Consider the following 24,370-nt stretch of genomic DNA (forward strand, 5'->3'; position numbering starts at 1 on the left):
CAGATCCTATGGAACTGGAGTTAGAGATGTTTGTGGACCACTGTGTGGGTGCTGGGATTTGAACCAGGTCCTCTGCAAGAACAGTAAGTGCTCTTAACCACTGAGCATCTCCCCAGCCCTCCTGTTCCTTTCCTAAAGCTCACTGCCCCTGCCCACCCCACACCACCCCACCCCACCTGCCAGCGGGCAGCTGTCCTCCGTGCCTGCTTATTTTTTCTGTTCTCCTCCTGGCAGATGTGAGATTTACAGCTGCCTGGACTTCTTCTTCAACTCTAACAAATTGTCCTCAGGCTTCCATGTCAGTCCACGTGTGCCCCTGAGCTGCTGTTTGCTTTATCTAGACAGGGTTTATCCATATAGTCCTGGTTGTTTCTCTGTGGACCAGGCTGGCCTTGAACTCTGAACTCAGTGATCTGCCTGCCTCAGCATCCTGAGTGCTGGGATTGAATGTGTGCGCCACCACCGCCAGGACCGTTATCATTCTTTTTTTGTGGCACCAAATGTGTCCTTTATAAGCAGAGCTCACAGTGGGGATGCAGGATAAACACTTTCTGTGAGCCAACCTGTTTGCCCCTCATACCAGCCGGAGAGTTAGGTGCAATTACTGTAGAATCCTCATTTTAGGAGTGAGGACAAGGAGGTTCAGAAGATAACTTCCTCAAGCCAGGTGCCTAGTAATAGAAGAAGAGAATCTAAGCACAAGAGCAATCTGTTTGCAGAGGAAAAAATATCTCCCAAGACTGTGTGTGCATGTGTGTGTGTGTGTGTGTGTGTGTGTGTGTGTGTGTGTGTGTGTAGAGGTCAGAGGTCAACCTTAGGTGTCTATGCATGAATGTGCATATGTATGCATATGCTAGGGGTCAAGCTTGGGTGGGGTCCCTCAGAAATGCTGTCCACCTTCTTCTGAGGCAGGGTTTCTCACTGGCATGGAACTCAGAGTTGGGCTGGGCTGGCTGGCCAGAGAGTCCCAGGAGTCTTCCTGTCTCCATACCAGCTTTTTATTTTTTATTTTTTGTAACCTGGGTTCTGTGTATAGGAAAAGCTCCTCACGTGTGCACAGCAGACGCTTTCCTGACTGAGCTACCTCCCAGCTTACCTCCTAGGACTTTCGGGGGCTCAAGGCCATTGTACACAGAGTGGACTTGCCATCTGTGTACTTTCCAGCCATTTTTTCCCTCTCTGCTACTCGCCTTGGCTTCACCAGGGAAGCTGTGTGAGGAGCTGGGGTGACCTAGATGGCAGCCAAGCAGACAGAACCCGTGACAATCATCAGCCTTCGGAAGCTGAGCCAGGCAACCTCAGAACCGCAGCCGAAGGGTAAGACCACTGTAAAAGGCCCAGATTCAAACGAATGCTGAACATTGTTAACATGGATTAGGGGCCAATGTTGTAGGTCAGTTGTAGCATGTTTGCCTATCCTGCATGAAATCCTAGGTTGATTCTCAGTACCACATAAACTGGGTGTGGTGGTGCATGTCTGTAATCCCAACACTGGAGAGGTAGAGGCAGGGAGGTCAGGAGTCAAAGGTCACCCTCTGCTACATGGGAGTCTGAGGTCAGTCTAGGTGACACAAGACCCTAGTAAATAATAATAATAATGTTGCACCCCCCCCAAAGGTGAGCCACAATCCCCAGGGGTTCCCTTCCCACCCCAGTGGTCTTATATTGCACCTTCCTTGTCAGAGACAAAGACATTCACTGTGGAGGATGCCGTGGAGACCATCGGGTTCGGACGCTTCCACATTGCGCTCTTTCTCATCATGGGCAGTACCGGGGTGAGTACTGATGGAGAGCCTTTGCACCTGTGGCACTGACCTCTCTGTTGGACACCAACTTTTCTGCTGGCCTCCACCATTGGACTGTCCATTTTCCAGGGAGTAAGAGTGTCACGCCCGCCTCGACCAGCAAGGAAGACGCGACACCGGGATCCTTCTTATCACAGTTTAATCAGACCTTTGATTAATTGCATTGTGTCTCTCTCTCTCCTGGTGCAAGCCTCTCCCAGCACCTAAGTAGGGCTGGGCTGCCAACCCCAGGCAGCCATGTGGGCACTGTCCACAGGTCCACGCATATGCCAGCAGCACACGAATCCAGCCATAGCCAAATAAGGAGCTGTTTACCATCGGGAAGGCAGAGGGTAGAAGCCAGAGCCATCTTTAGGGTGCGGCTACACGCAGCTCTCTACAGTTTCCCCCTTTTTGTTTTACAAAGCAACAGGCAAGAGTAGAGGTCTGATCTCTGCTAAAATGGAACATGTACTAATGTTTGTCCAGGCGTCGTCCACCCAGAGAACACTAGACCCGTCCGATACCCTTTTCACAGAGGTGGGAGTTAGGGTACCAAGCCACATGCAATCAGACTTGCTCTTCTTGAGGTCAGCGTATCATAACCTCAAGTGCAGTGCGCAGGCCTCGCATCCTGTGCCTAAATATCTTTTAAAGTAGCCAACCAGGCTTGGGGAGACTGTCCTGCATCAATGGCCATAAAGGCTTGGACAATCATGGCCGCATGGTGACGCTGTGAGATCCTAATGCGACAAATGCACCACAAGCATACTAGGGAGGTGAGCACCTGTAAGCCTACTAGGGCTCCTATTCCCGCCCACTCCTTCATGTGATCCATGCCTGTAGCAATCCAGGAAGACAATCCCTCCACCAGTCCGGTAACCACTCGAGTCGAATTCACCGTGACAATAGCCACTCTCAGCTGGCCCATCAGGTTATCAAACTCTCCGGTCCAATTGCCTAAAAGATAACTAGACAACTTTTTAGATAAATCTGCAGCAGAACAATTGGAAGCATCCAAATTCAAAAAATTCAGAGTAAATAATGCAAGAGAAAGTCTGTCCTTAGGGGTACGGCCATAGCCTATTCCCCCTTTTTGTTTTTGAAGCAACTCCTTTAAGGAGCGATGAGCACGCTCTACAATGCCTTGACCTTGTGGATTATATGGTAGGCCATGTACAAGTTGCACATTCATCTGTTGACAGAAGGAAGCGAACTTCTGTCCAGTATATGCAGGACCATTGTCTGTCTTTAACTGTTGAGGCTTACCCCATGCTGCCCAAGCTTCTAAGCAATGAGCAATGACATGAGAGGCTTTTCTCCTGCCATTGAGGTGGCATGAATGATTCCAGAACAGGTATCAACAGATACATGTACATATTTGACACGTCCAAATTCAGAGATGTGTGTAACATCCATTTGCCATATTTTTAGGGGGAGCAAACCACGAGGGTTAACTCCTAATCTAGAAGGATGATGAAAAATGACACATTGGGGACAATCTAGTACCACCTTTCGTGCCTCTGCACGTGAGATAGAAAACTTTTGTTGTAATGTCCTTGCATTAACATGAAATTCTTTGTGGAAAGCATGTGCTCGTTGTATGGCAGAAGCCACAAACATCCATTCCTGTCTAGTACACTGATCCACTATATCATTGCCTTCAGCCAATGGACCTGGCAGACTGGTATGTGCACGGATGTGTTGGACAAAAAAGGGATCTTTACGTTGCCAGATCAGTTTCTGTAATTGGCCAAACAATGAGCTAACCGGGCTAGAAGATTTGATGGGCCCTGCACATTCAAGGCTTTTCAAAGCATTAACAACATAACTAGAATCTGACACTAAATTAAATGCAAATGGACAAGCCTTGAAAACTTCAAGAACTATTGAAAGCTCCACCTGTTGAGGTGCACCTGGCAAGAATTGATGCTTTACAGGTTCATTAGAATCCACAATATAAGCACCACAGCCTGTCTTAGACCCATCTGTAAATATAACACTTGCTCCTGGAATGGGCTTTGAAGCAGTTACTTTAGGGAAAACTACAGGATGTTCTTTAAAGAAAGTTAATAGTGGATGTTTAGGATAATGGCAATCTATGTGTCCTGGATAGGTACAACGCAGAATTGCCCAATCATCTATGGCAGCACATAATACCTTGACTTGAGTAGAGAATCATAAGGAACAACTAGCGTTTGTGGTGATGTCCCAAAATATTGTAAACATTGTTGAATATCCTGTTGCGCAAGTAATGCCACAGCAGTAGGATAATACTCAATTGATTTTGCAGGTGAGATTTTAGTATAAATCCATAACAAGGGTCCTTTTTGCCATAAAATTCCCGTAGGTTGTAATTGGGTAGGCAGAATGCACAGGGTAATATCATCATTATTTTGCACTCTTTGAAGGAAAGCTCTTTGTAGTCTATCTTCTAATTTTGTTAAGGCTTCTTGGGCTGCATTGGTTAATTGCCTCGGTGAATCCAAGGCTGCATCTCCAATTAAAATATCATATAATGGTTTTAACTCATAATTGGCCATTCCTAAACTTCCTCTTATCCAATTTATATCTCCTAATAATTTTTGAAAATCATTCAGTGTGCAAAGATGATCCTTCCTTAACTCTACCTTTTGTGGCATAATATAATGATTAGTTATTTTAGAGCCAAGATAATAGATAACTCTGCTCTGTTGCACCTTCTCAGGGGCAATACAGAGTCCCTTTTGCTTTAGCAGTTCTACAAGTGAGCTATATGCTTCTTGAAGAATGCTCTCTTCTTTAGCTGCTAACAGTATATCATCCATATAATGGAGGCATTTTAAGCCTGGAAAACGTGCTCTCAAAGGTTCTAAAGCAGTTGCTACAAATAATTGACACATTGTAGGACTGTTGGCCATGCCTTGTGGCAATACAACCCACTGATATCTTTTATCAGGTTCCTCATGATTAGTGGACGGTAAAGTGAAAGCGAATCTCTCACTGTCTTTGCTATTCAGTGGAATGGAAAAGAAGCAGTCTTTAATATCTACCACAATAATAGGCCAATTTTCAGGCAAGGCTGACAGCAATGGAAGACCACGCTGTACAGGTCCCATAATTCTCATTTGTTCATTTATAGCTCTAAGATCATGTAACAATCTCCATTTTCCTGATTTCTTCTTGATGACAAATATGGGTGTATTCCAGGGAGAAAGGGAGGGTTTAATGTGCCCTTTCTCCAATTGCTCTTTCACTAATTGATATGCAGCATGTAATTTCTCAGAGGAGAGTGGCCACTGAGGAACCCAAACTGGCTCCTCCGTTACCCAGGTTATGGGAATGCCCTCCTCAGCGGCCCCTAGGAAAAACCCAACCCTTGTTTGGGTTTCCTAGGTACTGTTTGTATTGGCTCCTTTTTGCCTTGTAAAAATTTTCCCAGGCCAAAATCAGGATGACACCCCATGTTTTTCATAATATTTTTAGATTCTTTGGAGTATTCATTACTTAACTGAAAGCCCATGGATTTCATAAGATCCCTCCCCCGGAGGGACACTGGAAGCTCAAGGACATAGGGTTGCATAACGCCAGAGTGACCTTCGGAATCTTGCCAATTTAACAAATTTGCACTAACATTTGGAACGCTGGCATAACCCAGTCCCTGCAATGTTTGTGAGGAAGCCTGTATAGGCCAACCTCAAGGCCAATCTTTGCTAGCTATGATACTGCGATCTGCACCTCAATCTGCTCCAGTATCCAAATCTAGGTCTCTTCCCAATTTCTCCCAGGAAGGCACTGTAAGGCTCCCTGAAATTGCAAGCCAAGGAGCAATTACATCACACTGTTGCAAAAATCGCTCTAAGGTGTGTTTTTTTATTTTCAATTTCTTAGAGAGAAGCAGCTCGTTAAGAGCCAAAAAAATTGGGTGTGAGGAGGAAGCGCCCATGTTAGTTTTTTTTTTTTTCTCCTTTTCTCAATTTGAGAAGTTTCTTGGAGGTTTCTCAGAGCCTCTGCAGAATTGCTCCAGCCCTCCGGTTTCCCTGTTTGTTTTGTCTAATTACCCGTCCGATTTTATCGCGGCTCTAGAATTACCCGTCTGCTTTTATCGCAGCTCTACTATCCTGCTCTCCCTTCTACAGGTGAGCGTTACCCGCTTTTGTCGCGGATCCCCAGTTTTTTTTTTTTTTCTGAGGACTTACCGGTATACCGCCTGACTGTAATAAGTTCTGAATCCGGAGAGAGACGTGGTGATTGTCTCCGTAGGAGGCCACCACTTGTCACGCCCGCCTCGACCAGCAAGGAAGACGCGACACCGGGATCCTTCTTATCACAGTTTAATCAGACCTTTGATTAATTGCATTGTGTCTCTCTCTCTCCTGGTGCAAGCCTCTCCCAGCACCTAAGTAGGGCTGGGCTGCCAACCCCAAGCAGCCACGTGGGCACTGTCCACAGGTTCACACATATGCCAGCAGCACACGAATCCAGCCAAATGAGCTGTTTACCATCGGGAAGGCAGAGGGTAGAAGCCAGAGCCATCTTTAGGGTGCGGCTACACGCAGCTCTCTACATAAGAGTCCTTTAGAAATCATTTCATTAGCCTTTGGCATGGACTGTCTGGGAACACTCGAATGCATGTGTCTGTTCTGGTGACTCAAGACTTATCTTAACGGTTCACCTTGAGCTGTTGGGAGAAGGGAGAGGACCATGGAGTTACTTCATGTGGAGTAGACACATGGCTCTTGAGCATGTGAGCATTGGGGTCACCTGGAACACCTGCTGTGAGGGAGAGTCTAGATCCCCTAAGGGGCTCAGTCAGTTCCTTCTACCAGTGGCCCGTGTTTCTCCTCAATTCTTGGCATGGTGGAGGTACCTGTAATCCCAGGGAGGTAGCTATGAGAAGATCAGGAGTTCAGGGTCATTTTCTGCTGTGCATTGAGTTTGAGGCCAGCTAGGGATACCTGAGATCTGACTTTAATTCCTGGAATGCATGTAAAGGTATGAGGAGAGAACTGCTTCCTCCACATGGACACTTATGGGTGCATGCACAACACACACACACACACACACACACACACACACACACACACACACACATACACACACACACCAACCATTTAGGTTTTCTCTCTCTCTCTCTCTCTCTCTTAGTTTTTTGAGACAGGGTTTCTCTGTAGCTTTGGAGGCTGTCCTGGAACTCGCTCTATAGACCAGGCTGGCCTCAAACTCACAGAGATCCACCTGCCTCTGCCTCCTGAGTGCTGGGATTACAGGCGTGCACCACCACTGCCCAGCAGTATTTTTCTCTTTTAAGTTTTAGAAAGTGCTAGTGATGAATCTCAGTGAAAGAGAGCTTGCCTAGCATGTGAAGTACCAGCAAGACCCTGGGATAGGTCCCCACTCTCCCCAGCTCCACCCCAGTACAAAGAATAAGTCAGGTAAAATCTGTTCTTTTTTGGGAAATGGGGTCTTATTATGCTGTCCTTCGTATGGTGGGCTTAGGTGATTCCAGTCCTAAATATTTAATTCTATAATAACTTTCACCAAATATTCACTAACCAAAAGCAGCAAATAATATTCGGATGTACTTCTGCCATTTGAGAGGAAGAAGCAGAAAGATTAGGGGTTCAAGGCTAGCCTCAGCTACATGGCAAGTTCAATGCCAACCTGGGCTACTTGAGACAGTCTCAAGAACAAATAAATAAATAAATGACAGACAAAACCTGGGTGTTGTGACTTATGACTGCAATTGAAACACTTAGAAGGCTGAGGCAGGGGGATTACTGTGAGGCTAGCCTAGGCTGCAGAGTGAAATTTTCTCTAAAACACAAACAAAACAAAGACCAAAAATCAGAAAAAGAGTCATACAACACAGAGGCAGCCCACAGGTTCTGCTGCATCTTCCAGAGCTATGTGCTCTCTAAAGAGAGAAGTTGGGATGGAAAGGGGCATGTCAGAAGTATCATGTGCCCGCCTTTCATGATAACATGCCATGCACTGCAGGACCCTCCCTTATCTGTAAAGGGAAGAGTCTTTCAGTCCACGTTTCCACAGTTCCGCGTTTGAGAGCCACGTAGGTGTGATGTGTCAGGATTTAATATCTTCTGTTTTCGGAGAGGGACAGTGTTACTCCCAACCAGTGTATTTCTGTTGGGACTCTTTAGGTATTCAGTCCTGATGGACATTGCCCAGCTGTTCTGTAGTACTAGGGAGGATGAGTTTAGTAATCAGAACATCTTTCTGAGGTGGCCATGCTGTCTCAGTCCTGTGCTGAAACATCCCAATGTCTGCACTCAGCACAGCTGCAGTCCTCTAGAGAAGACAAGCCACACACTATCAAGAAAACCCCACAGCTTGGGGACCACTGCTCCTCCATTTCCTGCCAGACCTCTGCGTTATTACAATAAACAAGCCTCTGACTGTCCCCTCTGACTGTCCCCTCTGACTGTCCCAGCAGTGCCGTCAACAGGATTAAGCCCAGACAAATGGGTTCTCTTCCTTTAATTCTCCTGTCTCTTCCTGACGTCCTTGTCCTCGTCTGTGATGTTTGTGTTCATCCAGCAGGTGCACACCCTCAGATTTGGCTGGGCACAGTGGTAGGTGCTGTAATCCCAGCGACTCAGGAGACTGAGGTGGGAGGATCACCTGAGATTAAGAGTTCAAAGCCGGCCCTATCTCAAAAACAAACCTTAGGCCGCAAGTAGCTGAGTCAGATCCCAGCAGCCATGAAAAAGCTGTATTCGGTGGTGACCGCACCTGTAATCCTTGCTGTGAGGAGGGGAAGAGATAGGAGGGTCTCTGGTGATGCTGGCCGTCCAGTCAAGCCGAACTGCCGAGCTGCAGGTTCAGTAAGAGACTCTGTCTGAAAAAATAAGGTTGGGCTAGAGGGCTGGCACTTGCTGCTCTTGCAAAAGACGTGGGTTTGAATCCAGCACTCACACGGCAGCTCACAACCATCTGTAGCTCAGGTTCCGGGGGATCCAATACCACCTTCTGGCTGCCGTGACTTATGAAAAATGTATGTGGTACACAGGCATACACTCAGGGAAACACACACACACACACACACACACACACACACACACTACTAATTATTAAAAGGTAAATAAGGTAGCGGTGACTCTCTTTGGAGGAGTCATACCCACACTTGGGTGTGTCTCTTTCTGCAACTCTCCCTTGAGAAACCAATCCCCAATCTCTGTTTCTTTTACATAGTTCACCTGGTCCTACTCATTCATTCCTGCTATCCACTCCCTTTCCCTGGGAGATAAACCCACCCTGAAACGGAGTGTAGGATATGGACAAAAGTTCATTGTGCTGGTTCGTTTTTGCTAACGAGACTCAAGCCTAGACTCCTGGGAGGAGGGGACCTCACCTGAAGAACTGATCCCATCAGATTGGCCTAAGGGCATGTTTGGGGGGCATTTTCTTGATTGCTGATGGATGCAAGGGTGGGTGGGTGGTCCTCACCTTGGCCAAGTGAGCCTGGGCTGTTTAAGGAAGGAAGTTAAGCAAGGCTTGAAGCAGCACTTCTCCATGTCTCTGCTTCAGTCCCCGGCCCCAGGCTCCTGCCTTGAGCTCCTGCCCTGCCTTCCGTCCATGATGGACTACAGCCTGTAGTTAAAGAAACCCTTTCTTCCCCTCGCTGCTTTTGGCCCTGATGTTTATCACAGCAACGTAGAGCAAACTACAACACTGGTTATCCAGTCTCTTCTCAAAGTACTCAGCAGTGCATCCGACACCATCCTTTGTGTAGACATTCTTCCCTGATGACGTACTCCTAGCGCGCGCCCGTTGCTTTCTTTTCCAGCCTTCAGAAACCTTCCCATCTCCTTGAGACCCCAGCTTCCTGATGTAAGGAGCTGTTTCAAACCCTCACTTGCAAAGCTGTGTCCTACCCTCCTCATAACATGCCGTGGCCGGCCAGGCTCATCCGCTAGCTAAGTGACTGGCCCCTCGGTCAGTGTCACTGAGCACACGCACGGGTCAGCAAGCCCAGGGAATATGCACCTTCGGTCTTTGGGGATACTCCCAAGTTGCACAAACTGTTACATCTATGAAAGCTGAGGATTTGTTATAGGAATCTACTTTCTCTTCATTCTGTTTTATTCATTTTGGGGTTTCTCCAGTTACAGTCTTGATAGGAAGCCAGAGCTGGTCCCAAACCCACAATGCTCCTGCCTCAGTCTCCAGAGTAGTGGGATCACAGGTGTATGCTACTGTGCCTGGCTCTACCGTAGTTTTCTATTTATTTATTTATTTATTTATTTATTTATTTATTTATTTATTTATCTAGGGGGAGGGGAAAGAGGACATTGGGACACTGGGTGACAGGCTTGTGTGGGGGTGGCATGAGCTGGTTCACAGACGTGGCGTTGTCTCCCGCTTTCTCTTCAAGGTTGTGGAGGCCATGGAGATCATGCTCATAGCGGTGGTGTCTCCTGTCATCCGCTGTGAATGGCAGCTGGAGAACTGGCAGGTGGCGTTTGTCACCACGGTGAGTACCTGCGGCCTGCGCTGTGTAAGTGAACAACCCAAGACCTGGCTTCCCTTCCAGTGAACCTAGAGCCGAGAGCCAGCCCTAGCCCACCCCAAATGATGAGTGCTGGCCTCCAGAGCTCATGGGTTTCTAGACACCAACCTAGTTAGCATTCAATGCCTGCCTCTCTCTCTGTCTCTCTCTCTGTCTCTCTCTCTGTCTGTCTCTTTCAGTCTCTCTGTGTCTCTGTCTCTGTCTCTGTCTCTGTCTCTCTCCCTCCCTCTAGTGAATAACCTTGAGTAGCCAAGCATCCCTAGCCAATCTTGCCTCCCCAGGAATTCTAGGACAGTCTCACCTCCATGCACTGCCAGCCCCAGCCGCACCTCTCTGCATCTGGTCCTCCAGCTGATCTCCAGTGGTCCTCGACATCTGCCAAAACACTATGTCCTCCCTGAAAAACACATTGACTCAGGATGTGTTACAGTTTTCAGATTTGATTCCATGTCACAGAAAGCAACCTTACATACAGAATTCATGACTTCATAGTCATGATCTTTCTTATGAAATGGATAAAGTATGCTTCCTATCTGCCACATGGTTTTGGCTAATATGCAAAGAGGACATATTAAAAATGTGGGGGCCATGTTGCAGATGCGAGCAGCCACTGAAGGGCTTTAAAGAGAGAGGGTGATGATAGGGTGTTCCAAGAACTCTGGGAAATATGGCTGAAGGGCCAGATACCAGGGATACAGTGTCTAGTGGTGAATGGCAGTGGCTGGAGGTGAGGCTGTGTGTTCAGGAATTACTGAGGCAATATTAGCCTTGGCGGTCCAGAGAAGCACAGGGAAATGAGAAAAGGGTTGATGTACTTGTCATTAAAACTGGTTTTAATGGAGCTAACACATAGTAGAAAGACATTCCAGGGTGTGGCCAGACTCAGAGAACCGTCTGGGAGACAAGAAAGTGGTGACCTGTATCAGCCAGACAGAAGAGGCTGTGAGGGCACCATTCCGTAAGACAGAGTTAACGCTGGGGTCTGAAAGTGGTGCCGGAAACTTCTGGAAGTGTTCTCTTTGACGGCCTCCTTCCCCCTCCCCTGGCTTATATCCTTCTGAGCTTACAAGGATTGGTAGGGACAGATGGTTGCCTTTCCTTTCTTTTCTTTTCTTTTCTTTTCTTTTCTTTTCTTTTCTTTTCTTTTCTTTTTTCTTTTCTTTTCTTTTTCTTTTCTTTTTTCTTTTCTTTTCTTTTCTTTTCTCTTCTCTTCTCTTCTCTTTTCTTTTCTTTTCTTTCTTTCTTTCTTTTTTTTCCCCCCCGAGACAGGGTTTCCCTGTGTAGCTTTGCACCTTTCCTGGAACTCACTTGGTAGCCCAGGCTGGCCTCGAACTCACAGAGATCCACCTGCCTCTGCCTCCTGCGTGCAGGGATTAAAGGCGTGCGCCATCACCGCCTGAGATAGTTGCCTTTTCATTCACAGCTTTTTCTGAATTTTGCCTGTGATTTTGATCTGTGCTGGACCCCCAGTCTCTCCCTCAGAACTGTTCTGTATTCTCTTACTGTGTAGTAAGTCCAAAGCCTGCTTCTTTCTGTGCCTTGGGGGATGGAAGACTTGGAGCTGAGATTTGTGTCTGGTCACAGCAGCACACCTGTCCTGTTCTGAAGAAGCAGAGGTGTCCGCAGTGCTTAAACCAGAAGGTGTTTGTTCTTGAGACTAGAGCTCAGGCTGCCCTCCATCTTTCACTCCCACCCACCCCAGTTCAGCTCCTGAGAGCTGGGGTTGCAGATGTGTGCCGCTGCACTTGGCTGAATCATGTTTTATATTAAATAAAAGAGCAGAGCGCCACAGGGAGGGAAGGAGGAAGGGAAGGGAGGAGGGTGGGGCTGAAGTCAAGTCCCATTGGCTCCAGAAAGGCAGGCTTCAGGGCTCACACAGGCTTTGAGTCAAGGTTTCTGTCCCAGAAAGCAGAAAGCCCAGGGCAAAGTCGTGGCTCTCAGAACTCAAGGGTCTATGGGGTAAAAACTAAGACACTGGTTTAAAAAATTACAGAATGTCCCCAAATGGGAAGACTCCATGCTCGTGGACTGGTAGAATTGATACTGTGGAAATGGCTGCATTGGTGAGGGCAGTCTGCAGATTCATTACGATCCCCATCAACATTTCTGTGATGCTCATTGAAGAACTAGGAAAAAACAATCCTAAAACTGACGTATAAACACAAAAGACTCCTCGTGGTCAAAGCAACTCTAAGCAGAAAGATCAATATAGATATAATATCTGACTTTAAATTATAGTACAGAGCCATAATGACAAACACAACGTGGTGTTGCCACAAAATCAACATGTAGACCAAGAGTGTTCAGCAGGGGATCCAGACATAACCCCACAGCAATGGCCACACGGTTTTTGAGAAAGATGTCATAAACACCCATTGGGAAGCGGACAGCCTTTCTTCAGATGGTGCTGGGGAAACTGCGCATGCACACAGAGAAGGAAATTAGAACCACATCTCACTTGGCACAAAAATCAATTCAAAATGGATCAGAGACCTTAATATAAAACCTGAAACACTGACATCGCTTGAGGGAAACAGGACGAATACTTCAAGACATAGGAATAGGCAAAGACTTCCAGAAAGACTCCAATAACATGGGATATAACCCAGCTGACATGTGGGATGAAATTAAAAAGCTTCTATGCAGCAGAGGAAGCAGCTGGCAGAGTGGAGAGGCAGCCGGCAGAAAGGGAGAAAATCCCTGCCGGCCCAGACTGGAGGCCAATGTCCAAAAACATGTAAATAACAGAAATAAAATTAAACACCAAGATCCTAAATCTCCCATCCAATACGTGGTCTAGTGTGCTGAATAGACAGTTCTCAAAAGAAGAAACCGAACAGCTAATAAACATTTAAATTATTTGTCATCCTTAGCCATCAGAGAAATGAAAATTAAAACAACTTTGAGATCTCATCTTACACCAGTCACAGTGACTATCATCAGGAAAACAAACGACAGCAAATGGTGGCAAAGATGTGGGAAAAAGGAAGGCCTCGTTCAGTATGTAGCCACAGTGGAAACCAGTATGGAGGTGTCTCAAAACAAAACAAAACAAAACAACAACCTAAAACCAGAACTATTATATAACGCAGCTGTAGCACTCCAAGGTATAGACTCAAAGCACCCCTGATCCAACAGCAGAGACACTTGCATGTCCATGATTATACTATGCACAATGGCTAGAGATGGAGCCATCCTAGATGTCCATCAACAGATGAACGTATAGGAAAATGTGATGCATGTACAAAACAAAATTGTATTTAGCAACAAGGAGAAAAGAATCATGGTATTGTGTGGACATGTATAGAAGTGGAAATCATTAAGTTGAGCCAAGTATCCAGACTCAGAAAAACAAACACAGTGTATTTTCTCTCATCTGTGGGTCTTAGATCTAATTTTTAAATAGGTGTTTAGGGTAGATATATATTCCATGAAGCTGTGCTGAGGACCGTGAGAGGTCTTGGGAGTGTTGGGGAAGATAAAGATGAAGGTAATAGAATACATGTGACGAGACAGCAGGAGAGGGGGACCAAAGGCACCAGCAGGAAGCAGGGGGAGGAGGGAAAGGATCAGGGAAGGAGGAATCATAAATGTTTGGGGACAGAGAGATGGCTCAGCTGTTAACACCCCCCCTCCCCGTGCTGCTCTCGCAGAAGACAGAAGTTTGGGCCCCAGCACCCACTGGGCAGCTCACAACCTCCAGCTCCAGGGATCTGATCTTCTCTTCTGGGATCCCTGGACAGCCACATGCACAACACACATACACATGTTTTTTAAAGTGCACGAAAATGCTCTAACAGCCGGGTGGCGGCACACGCCTTTAATCCCAGCACTAGGGAGGCAGAGGCAGGCGGATCTCTGTGGTTTGAGGCCACCCTGGTCTACAGAGTGAGTTCCAGGACAGGCTCCAAAGCTACCCGGAGAAACCCTGTCTCGAAAAACAAGAAAACAAAAAACCAAAACAAAAAAAAAGAGAAAATGCTATAACAAAGCCCATTGCATACACCTTGTATGCTAGTTAATTAATCTATAAAGGAGAATATATGGGACCCTAAGATCCCGGGTTGGATCTACAGTACAGAACTGGGGTGGGCCAATGTGCATGGACAATGGCTTTCGAAGAGTTCCTTGTGAGTCTGTCTTAGGAGGGGTAGGAAAGAAGATAAATCAGCAGAGAGAAAGCATTTTCCCTGAGATGAGGGAGCGAAGTTGGCTTTGTGCCTCTGATTTCCTGGGGGCGCTGGCCAGGAGGACTCCAAAGGGAAGGAGCAATTGTCTGGAAGGCAGAAGAGTAGGTGCTAGCTGCACAGGTACACAGAGCCAGGGCTGAGTGAAGTTCTGGACAGGAGGGGAAAACAAGGCAGCTCCACCTTACAGTTCATAGTTCAGAGATTTCAGTATTTGTTTCCTGAGACAGGGTCTCCATGTGTAAGTGCCAGCACTTATTTACCAAACCAGGGTCTCCTGATAGGGGTGGTGGGAATGAAAACCAGGCCAGGGTCCAGGAGGTCTCAGCAAGAATGAGGCAGAGACAAGCTTATTGCAAGCAATCAGACTTGCACTAATACACTCTCAGAAACAGGCGGTGGTGGTGTACACCTTTAATCCCAGCGCTTGGGAGGCAGAGCAGGTGGGTCTCTGTGAGTTGGAGGCCAGCCTGGGCTACCGAGTGAGTTCCAGGACAACTGGGGCTACACAGAAAAAAACATCTGGAGGTGGGAGAAGAAAGAGAATACAATTGTAGCTGTCAGGATACAATGACGGTTGCAAGCTGTACAGGGTACTCAAGGTTAATGTTCAGTCATGCTTCTACATGCTTCTCTGACTTCTGGGGAGTGCAGAGACACACAGTGGCCCCAGTGCTCCCCTGCTTGAGGGGGTTCCTTGGTTTTTCAGGAGCTGAAAGGCACACAGTGCCCAGAAGCCATGAACTCTACCCTGAAGAACCTATGACTCATGCCTCTCTAGGCAGCTAGACCAGGCCAACTCCGTGATTTCCTGCATCCATGTAGCCCAAGCTGGCCTCCAGTATGCTGTGCACTCAAAGATGATCTTAGATTTCTGACCCTCTTTTTCCCACCTCTGGAGTGTACCCAGAGTCCCCCAAAGACCACCAAGAGATGAAATCCGATGTAAAAACAGAGTCTTTTTATAGTTGTGAGTTAACTCAGGCCTCTGTCTGTCTGACACAGCAGCAGAGCAGGAGAGACCCTGAGTAGCAATCAAGCAGGGTTTTTATAGTGGTTAGGGGAGGGGGCCTGGGGGAAGTCCAGCTCTGTATAGTTACAAGCTCAGGACTGGTGCTTGCTTCAGGTTAGAGACGCTTGGTTTGAACTGATTGGAGAGTTACAGCTGCAAGGACATTGCCATCTGCTCTAGTGGTTTGTGTCCTCACCTCTACATCACCAGCAGACCCATTTCCTCTCATACTCAGACCTCCCATTTTTGTCTACAGGAAACTCATTCCCTCTGACAGCTATGGTAGACAGTCTATAACAGCAGAAAACACCCCACAGGACATATCTGGTGCTTGGTTTAGTATGCCAGTTATGTTGTATCATATCCTATAGGTTATGGCAGGACATGTCTGATGTGCAGCTCCTAATTGTGTGGATCTAGGGGCAAAGGGGTAGCACATTCTCTGGTGGATTTAAAAACAAAACAAAACCAGTTTGTCCAAAGGCCTACTGCCCCTGTCTGACCCTTCTCTAAGATGGCTACAATCTTGGCCCTCTTAGAACCACCATGCCTGCTTTTATGTGGAGCTGGGGATGGAACCCAGGGCTTTGCGCATACTAAACAAACATCCTACCACCTGAGCCTAGGCCCCAGGTCTTGAGAAGTTTTTAGGTGGATGGCTGGTTCAGCTGTTCATTTAAAGTTTGTGTTTGCTTGTGATGATATGAAGAGAGACTGCTTTAGTGTAGGAATGGGGCATAGCAGGTATGACTAGATCTTCAATTACAACAGAAAGTCACAGCTTCAGTCTGAGCACAGCACGGAGGCCAGTGAATGGGGAGGAAAGTAGTTCCCTGCTCTTCGGGCCCATCTCTACCTAGGCTGTGTTGGGAAGGTATGTTTGTACAAGAAGTATAGACAGACACCAACCTCTGGAACCTGCCTGTGCTCCCTGAGCCCCAGGGTGCTTTGGGAAGCCAATCTCCAGCCTGATTTTAGCTATATACTTAACATAGTCAGTGCACATCTTAAATGGCGTGTTCTGCTTAGAGTACTGTTTATCTTCATCCCGACTCTAGATGGTGTTCTTTGGCTACATGGTGTCCAGCATCCTCTTTGGTCTCCTGGCTGACAGATATGGCCGCTGGAAGGTAGGTCAGGCCATGTAGCATTCACTCACCCCCTGCCAACCGGCCCTCCTTTGGGCATTCTGCAGTCCCTCCCCCCCAAGGACTTGTCCCATGTCAACCCCTCTCACCTCAAAGGGGATAGAGAGAGCTTATTCAGGAGTCAGACACAAGTGACTGTGGCCCATGGAAACACGGATTCAGGGTGCCACAATGACCACATTTACGCTGGCTAGTTTTATGTCAACTTGACACAAGCCGGAGTCATCTCAGAGGAGGGAGCCTCGGTTGAGAAATGCCTCCATAAGATCAGGCTGTAAGCGAGCCTGTGAGGCCTTTTTTTAAAATTAGTGACTGATGACCGTTGTGGGTGGTGAAATTGCTGGGGTTGGTGATCCTGAGTTCTTTAAGAGAGCAGGAGAGCAAGCTGATAAACAGCACTGCTCCCTGGCCTCTGCATCAGCCCCTGCCTCCAGGATCCTGCCCTGTTTAGTTCCTGTCCTGACTTCCTTCAGTGGTGAACAGTGCTGTGGAAGTGTTAAACCACCCCCCACCACCACCACCACTGCTTTTGGTCATGGTGTTTCATCACAGCAATAGTAGCCCTAACTAAGACAATGTTCCAACTTAGTCTTGCTATTTACTATCAAATACATGGGTTGGAGACATTAGGTTTGGTGGCTTCCAGCAAAGCAGGGGAATCTCTGCTATAGGGCCCAGACGCTATCTGACGACGTTTTTAGCTTGGGGACAGTGAAAGCTAGTCTTGCGTTAAGTTAATGTAATCCTAAGGTTTTACCTTATAATCACTGGGACGCTGGATCAGGCACAGGGATGGATGAAGATGCTGTTCAGAGAGCTAAGGATGACCCTAAGATAACTTGGCTCTGGATCTGCTCTAGTCCGGCTTTCTGAAGTCGTCATTCTCGTCTGCCTCTGGTTTTGAATCGTCGTCAGTGTAGCTGTGGTGTTTCCCGGGAACTTTAGTCCGCACTATAAACCTCTGGTTCTCTTGTAAATAAGAAAAGGCGATGCATTAAGTTTGCTTCTTCTGCTCTTTCTAACACAAGGCCGCCCTGTGCTCCCAACAGCCTGGTGAGGAGGGAGGGCAGGGCTTTGCTTTTTGTTACCTCGGAGGGTGGACACACTAGACATTTTCAGACAGGAGAATGGCCTGGACCACGCCAGTGAAGACAGAGCCGTGGGTTCTGTGGCTCAGCTTTCCAGGGAAGACTGTGGGAGAGCCCTGGGTGCTACGGCTCAGCTTTCCAGGGAGAACAGAGAGAGCCCTGGGTGCTACGGCTCAGCTTCCAGGGAAGCCGAGGTCGGACAGAGGAAACAGTCACCTCAGAAGGGACCAGAGACTCCCTTACTCCCCAGGAAGGTCCTGGTAACAAGCTCTCTTTCCTTGCTCCAGATTTTGCTGCTCTCGTTCCTGTGGGGAGCCTACTTCTCCTTACTGACCTCTTTCTCCCCATCCTACGTCTGGTTTGTCTTTCTGAGGACCATGGTAGGCTGCGGAGTGTCTGGCCATGCGCAAGGGTAAGACTTGCTCCAGAGAGTCTGTGGGAGAGAAATGTGGATGTCCCAGGTACACACACACACACACACACACACACACACACACACACACACACACACACTCACACACACACACATACACACTCTCTCTCTCACACACACACACACACAATTAAAAATAAAATAGAAAAAATACTTGGATTAAAACAACAACAACAAAACCCATACAAGAATGAATTTGCACAGCCGAGTGAGAAATCGTGAAATAGAATTAATGTGTCTGCCTGTCTCCTGCCTCTAGGTAAATGCACAGGGTCTCAATGTTTGGGTGGAGAGTTGCTGTGTTAATGTCCCAGTTTGGGGCCAACTGGAAATTCACAGAACCCCTCAGGTTATTCCCTCCTGGGTGCCTTGAGGCACGCTCTCCTTCAATCACGGTAGGAGATGTCAAAGCACCTGGCATTGCCTTAATGTGCAGGAGACAGACTCGCTCTTCCCTGGGGCGTTAGCTAAGCGTCTCTCTGCGCTGAGAGCCCAATAGGGTAGAAGCCGAGAGATCTTTAAGATCTCCTACAAGAAACATTCCAATAAATACGTTAAAGAAATAAGAAGAAAACCCAGCCCTGGCTAACACGCTAAAACTGATGGAATTTCACTCGGTTTATTCCTCTATTTAAAAACCACTATGTGCTTGATTGGGAACATCGCTGTGGTTGTCATCAGCAAACTTCTTTGCCTTCCCTTGGGTGTATTTTGATTTCTCAAAAGGGGATTAGATTTGATGAAACCATTTTCCAAAGCTTCTCCTGGCCCAGTTGATAAGGCCAATGTTCCTGTGTGAGAGTTTTAAATGACTGTCAGGGCAAGTGACCAGAGAGGAGCGGTTGCAAACTCATGTCTCGATGCTTGCTGATGTGAACAGTCACTGTAACAATTATAGCTTGATATATGATGAACTCTTCTAATTAAAAAAATCAAATAACAAGATGTATGTAGTAAATAAATACATAAATAAGTTTTAGATTTACTTTATGTGTATGAGTGCTTTGCTGCATGTATGTGTGTATGTGTGCCCTGAGAATGCCTGGTGTCCACAGACTTAGAAAAGGGTGTCACATCCCCTGGGACTGGAATTATGGATGATTGTGAGTACTATGTGGGTTCCCATGCAAGAGCCTTAAGTGTCCTTCACTGCTGAGCTATCACTCAAGCCTGCCTTTATGCTTACAATGTCTTTATTGAGGTGAAAATGTATGATTGTTTAAAGGCAAGTCATTTGGTTTTTCTAAAAACAAAATTACTGTGTTTCCTTTTCCCTGTGCAGGTTAATTATAAAGACTGAATTTTTGCCCACAAAATACCGAGGCTACATGCTGCCCTTGTCTCAGGTAAGGTGAAGTGGGAACTCTTCTGAGCTAGTGCATCTGAAGGACAGGACACGTGGGTTCCTTCCAGCCAGCTGATTGGCTTGGGGCTAGTACACTGCCTATATTTTTGGTACCAACTAGTGAACATGAAATATGTCTGGTGCCATAGGTCCAGTGTGAAGGTTCTCTGAGCTGGGGATTTGTGCAACCAGCAGTGATGCTTAAGAACTAGACCACCTTTCTCAGAAGCAGGGGATAGTCCAGGGGCTGGATTCACTAGGATGACAGACACCAGGAAAGTATCTCAGATGGCCTTTCTCACCTCACTGAGACTGCAGAGAAGGGAGACTCTTTTGGGGTGCCCCATCTCTCTTTGAGGGTGCTGGTGTCTCCCAGTCCACACTGGCCCCACCTGGAGGAAGGCGCCATGATGTGTCTTAACAGCTGCTCTTCCTCCAGGGTCCTCCTCAGCCCTGCTGGCTCTTGACTAGAGGTTTCACATCCAGAATCTTTGTCAATCTTGCTCCCCTGGACTGTTTTTGAGGCCCCAGATCCTAGAGTCCCAACTCCAGGGAATGTCCAGGAAAAAGATGACCCTTTCCACTAAGTCTTCATGTTTTTGGCAATAAACAACATAGGAGATTATTTTTTAATTAAAAAAAATTTTTATTCACTTTACATACCAACCACAGATCTCTCTCATCCCTATAGGAGATTGTTTTACAGTTTTATTTTTATATGTAACTTAGGCAACAATACCCAAAAAGAACCAGAAGTACCCATTGGTGACTCCACTCTCCAAGTTTTGTCTTCAGCATTTCATGACCAGGAATGCATCTTAATTCACAGCATCTGGACTTTACACGTTAATACTAAGGGATCCAGGTGCTACTCTTCCACCTGTCCAGTATGTTGGCAGGATTCCTCACATGCTACCTCCTTGTCTATGTTTCCTTGGGTTATATCATCAACTCCAGTGGCTACACACACACACACACACACACACACACACACACACACAGTCATCCCTTTGTATCCATGGGAGATTGGCTCTTAGATCCTAGAAGATACAACAATCTGGAGGCTCAAGTCCTTTATAGAAAATGGTACTGTTATTTCAAGTTTGTGTATACAGCCATCGGTCATTCCAGTTCCAGGGAATCCAACACCTACTGGCCTCTGGGCACCAGATATGGTACACAGATACACCCTCTGGATACTACGTACTTTAACTCACCAAGAGATGAGTTGCCTATCAGTGTTTTGTATATATACAGTTGTCCAGCACAGACTCCTTTTGATTTTGAATACCCATCCCCAGCTGGCTGAAACTATGGATGTGAATTCACGGGTGTGAATCCTGCAGATGGGCAGCTCTACCTATGTGTTCTTTCCATCTCCAAAAATATGTATAAAAAACCAAGAACACCTTCCAAACCGAGAGCCAGGTGACCATTTTCCTGACAGTCACTAGAATATCTTAGAGGGTCCTCAAATGCCACCATTTTAGAACTCACCTCTCCGCCTTCCCCCGGGACCTCTGATCTCCATGTTTCTATCTCAGGTCATAGCAAACAGCTCACCTTCTGCTTGAATGCAGGAATCTCAGTGGAGTCCACCCTTCCCCTCACCCTACTTAATCGCCGGGCTGTGCTGGCTCATCCCCAGTTCATGGACCCACAGTGCAAGTGTCCGTCAATAAACTTTGTCACCTTTATCTTCAAAAATGTGTGACAAGTGCATTAAAAAAAAAAACCCTTTGCCCTCTTACTACTGAGATCCATCCCAATGCCACATCAACTGTCACTGTTACACAGCATCTGTATCTATTGACTGTTTAGAAAAGTTGTACCTTGTCACTCAAGCCAATCTCCATACATTATTCTATTTTCTTTATCGCCCTATCACTTAAATAGTCTATTTCTGGTGTAATTATCTTTGATAAGATAGTCATCCCTTGGGGCTGGAGAGATGGCGAGGTGCTTAAGAGGAACCAATCTATGGGTTCCATTCTTAGCTCCCCCATGGCAGCTCACAACCATCTGTCACTCCAGTTCCAGGGGAGCTGACATCTACTGGCCTCCTTGGGTACCAGATATGGTACACAAACATATATGCAGGTGAAACACTCATACACATAAAAGAACAAATTAAAACAACAACCATCCCTTAATTAGCTCTGCAAAGGAGCTGCCTTCTTTCCTTCTCTGAGATGGAGAGAACCTCATCTTAGATGAGTATGAGTGTTCAGGCTAATCGTGGATGGGTCTATTAATTATTCTATTCTTTTTTGGTTTTTGAGACAGGGTTTCTCTGTGTAACAGTCCTGGCTGTCTTGGAACTCTCTCTGTAGACCAGGTTGTCCTTGAACTCAAAGAGATCCACCTGCCTCTCCCTCCTGAGTGCTGGGATTAAAGGCATGTGCAATAATTATTGACCATCAGGGCCCATGTTACTTGATATCAAGTCCATAAGCATAAAGAGCAAAGGTGTGAAGCCTCACTTATACCATGGGCTGTTTCTGAAAACAGTGTGTCTACAGGAGCTTTGGAGGCGGACAGTAAATTGTCAGTTCCTCTGAGAAGAGAAGCTGATGGCCGAGCACTGGGAGAGGAGAGCAGTCCCTGTTTCTCTTGTGCCTCTTATGGCCGGAGCATTGTATTATCTGTAAGAAAACAGACCCGTGTGGAAGACCTCTAGGGCATTCGACTTTTTGGTTTTTGTTTTAAACTCTAGTGATATTGCTGATGGCTTCTCTGTACTAAGGTAGAGCAAAGAGTTTACAGACAGAAACTAAACCATGAAGTAGAGTGATCCATCAGCTCCTCAGATCAGAGGAGATATCCTGGGAGTAGAACCCAGCAGTCACTCCTCAGAACTCCCACCTTGCCCACACATAACACAAAGGACGGTTCCAAGGCTCCAGAGAAGAGAGAAATGGCAAGGAGACGGGCCAGGAGGAACTGTCATGTTTCAGGTCTCTCTCCCCAGGTCTTCTGGCTTGCTGGCTCCCTGCTCATCATCAGCATGGCTTCTGTGGTCATCCCCACCATTGGATGGCGTTGGCTCATCCGCATTGCCTCCATCCCTGGCATCATCCTCATCATGGCCTTCAAGGTGATGCTTTTGAAACTGCCTTTATGCTCCCTTTCTGCTGGACCACTGACCTCTTCCCCACAAATGTATTTATGTTAGCCTCTTTAAAAAAAAGATTTCCTTTTTTTTTCTTTTTCTTTTTCTTTTTTTTTAAAGCTGAGGATCGAACCCAGGGCCTTGTGCTTGCTAGGCAAGCGCTCTACCACTGAGCTAAATCCCCAACCCCATAAATTTTTTTTCCCAGACAGGGTTTCTTTGTAGCTTTGGAGGCTGTCCTGGAACTCACTTTGTAGAGCAGGCTGTCCTTGAATTCACAGAGATCCACCTGCCTCTGCCTCCCGAGTGCTGGGATTACAGGTATGTGTCACCACCGCCTGGCATCCTTTTGTTTTTAATTATGTAATGAGTGTGTGTGTGTATCTGTATGTGCATGTTAGTGTGCCTGATCCCCCGGAACTGTAGTAACATTCAGTTGTGGGGTGTATGAAGCTCAGTTGGCTAACATCCTTGAAGCTGTCCTGGGTTTGGTCATTAACACAGCATAAATTGGGTGAGGTAACACATGCTTCTTGTAATCCTAGTACTCAGGAGACAGAGGCAGAAAGATCAAGGCCACCCTCAGCTACATAGCTGATTTGAAGCCATCCTGGGACATCTGAGGAAAAGAAGGAAAAAGGAGGGCAGGGGAGTAAGAAGAAGAGAGGAAAGGAGAGAGAGAAGGGAGCAGAGAGGTAGAGAATGGAGGAAGAGAAGGCTCTTGAGTGGTCATTTATTCCAAATCTCAACCTAATTTGGGTCTCCACAGGAACATACCCAGATTTAGAAGCCTGTGACCAGGTCATAGAGGTCTGTTTTCTCATCTGGCATCTTTTAAAGTTTTTGTTTGTTTGTTTGTTTTGTTTTTTTGAGACAGGATTTCTCTGTATAGCTCTGGCTGTCCTGGAACTCTCATTCTGTAGACAGGTTGGCCTCGAATTCAGAGATCCTCCTGCCTCTGCCTCCTGAGTGCTGGTTGGGATTTAAGGCATGAGCCACTACTGCCCAGCTTTAAATCATTTTTTAAGAATACATAATCTCCCAAGCCTTTCCTCTTCCACACTAAGCAAAATCATGACCTCCACATCTTTCCCATGGCTGGTCCCACAGCCAGGCCCCCATCTCTCCTCTGTACAAGTTCAGAGGATGGTTGGTTTTAGTCTGTTGCTCAGAATCACCCTCCCTCATCCCTGGCCCTTGAGGGCTTGGGGATGTGGCTCAGTGGTGTAATGCTTACCTCACTTGCACAGGCCTTGGGTTCAATCCCCAGTATGCACCCCCCACAACACATACCCCAAGAGTCACACCCAGACTCCTCAGGGGCTCTGGGACCAGTGGCTTCCAGGCCTGTTGCTTCCTGTGGGAAGACCTCTCCCTGTCTCTGTGGATGTAGACTAAGACTTCATTTCTTTCTCAGCTAACTGCAGCCCACCATTGGATGTTCTGAAGGCCTAGGTTTAAGTGCAGCCTGGAACTGGTTGTATATGAATTGCTCTCAAGCCCCTTGTATAACTGATATATTTGTTAAAAAATAAAACAAAACAAAACAAAACAAAACTACATTCAACTCAAATATCTAAAGTCGGTCCTTGTGGTCTTAGTCCAGAGACTCCTGTTCCCTAGATTTCTCTCCCTAGAGGCAAATTTCCAAGTCAGCATTGAATTTATCAGAATGCCTTTAAGCTTGCCACCCCTCCTGGGTGTGGAGGCAGCCAGGACTGAGTAAGGCGTGGAGTAGTAACATTGGCACCT

At 46.8% G+C, this 24,370-nt stretch overlaps 1 protein-coding gene across 1 annotated transcript in view; it reads left to right on the forward strand.

Annotated features, from left to right (window-relative positions):
* The first annotated feature begins 1,235 nt into the window (after positions 1–1,235).
* Positions 1,236–24,370, forward strand: part of Svopl (SVOP like) — a 64,634-nt gene continuing 41,499 nt past the window's right edge. Inside the window, exons 1-7 of the mRNA XM_036181848.1 lie at positions 1,236–1,317; positions 1,684–1,775; positions 10,159–10,257; positions 16,551–16,622; positions 18,016–18,140; positions 19,444–19,507; positions 22,478–22,603. Of these exons, the coding sequence (XP_036037741.1) occupies positions 1,236–1,317; positions 1,684–1,775; positions 10,159–10,257; positions 16,551–16,622; positions 18,016–18,140; positions 19,444–19,507; positions 22,478–22,603 (660 nt within the window). The remainder of the gene's footprint in view (positions 1,318–1,683; positions 1,776–10,158; positions 10,258–16,550; positions 16,623–18,015; positions 18,141–19,443; positions 19,508–22,477; positions 22,604–24,370) is intronic.

Source organism: Onychomys torridus, chromosome 3 (genome assembly GCF_903995425.1).
Source record: "Onychomys torridus chromosome 3, mOncTor1.1, whole genome shotgun sequence".
NCBI lineage: Eukaryota > Metazoa > Chordata > Mammalia > Rodentia > Cricetidae > Onychomys > Onychomys torridus.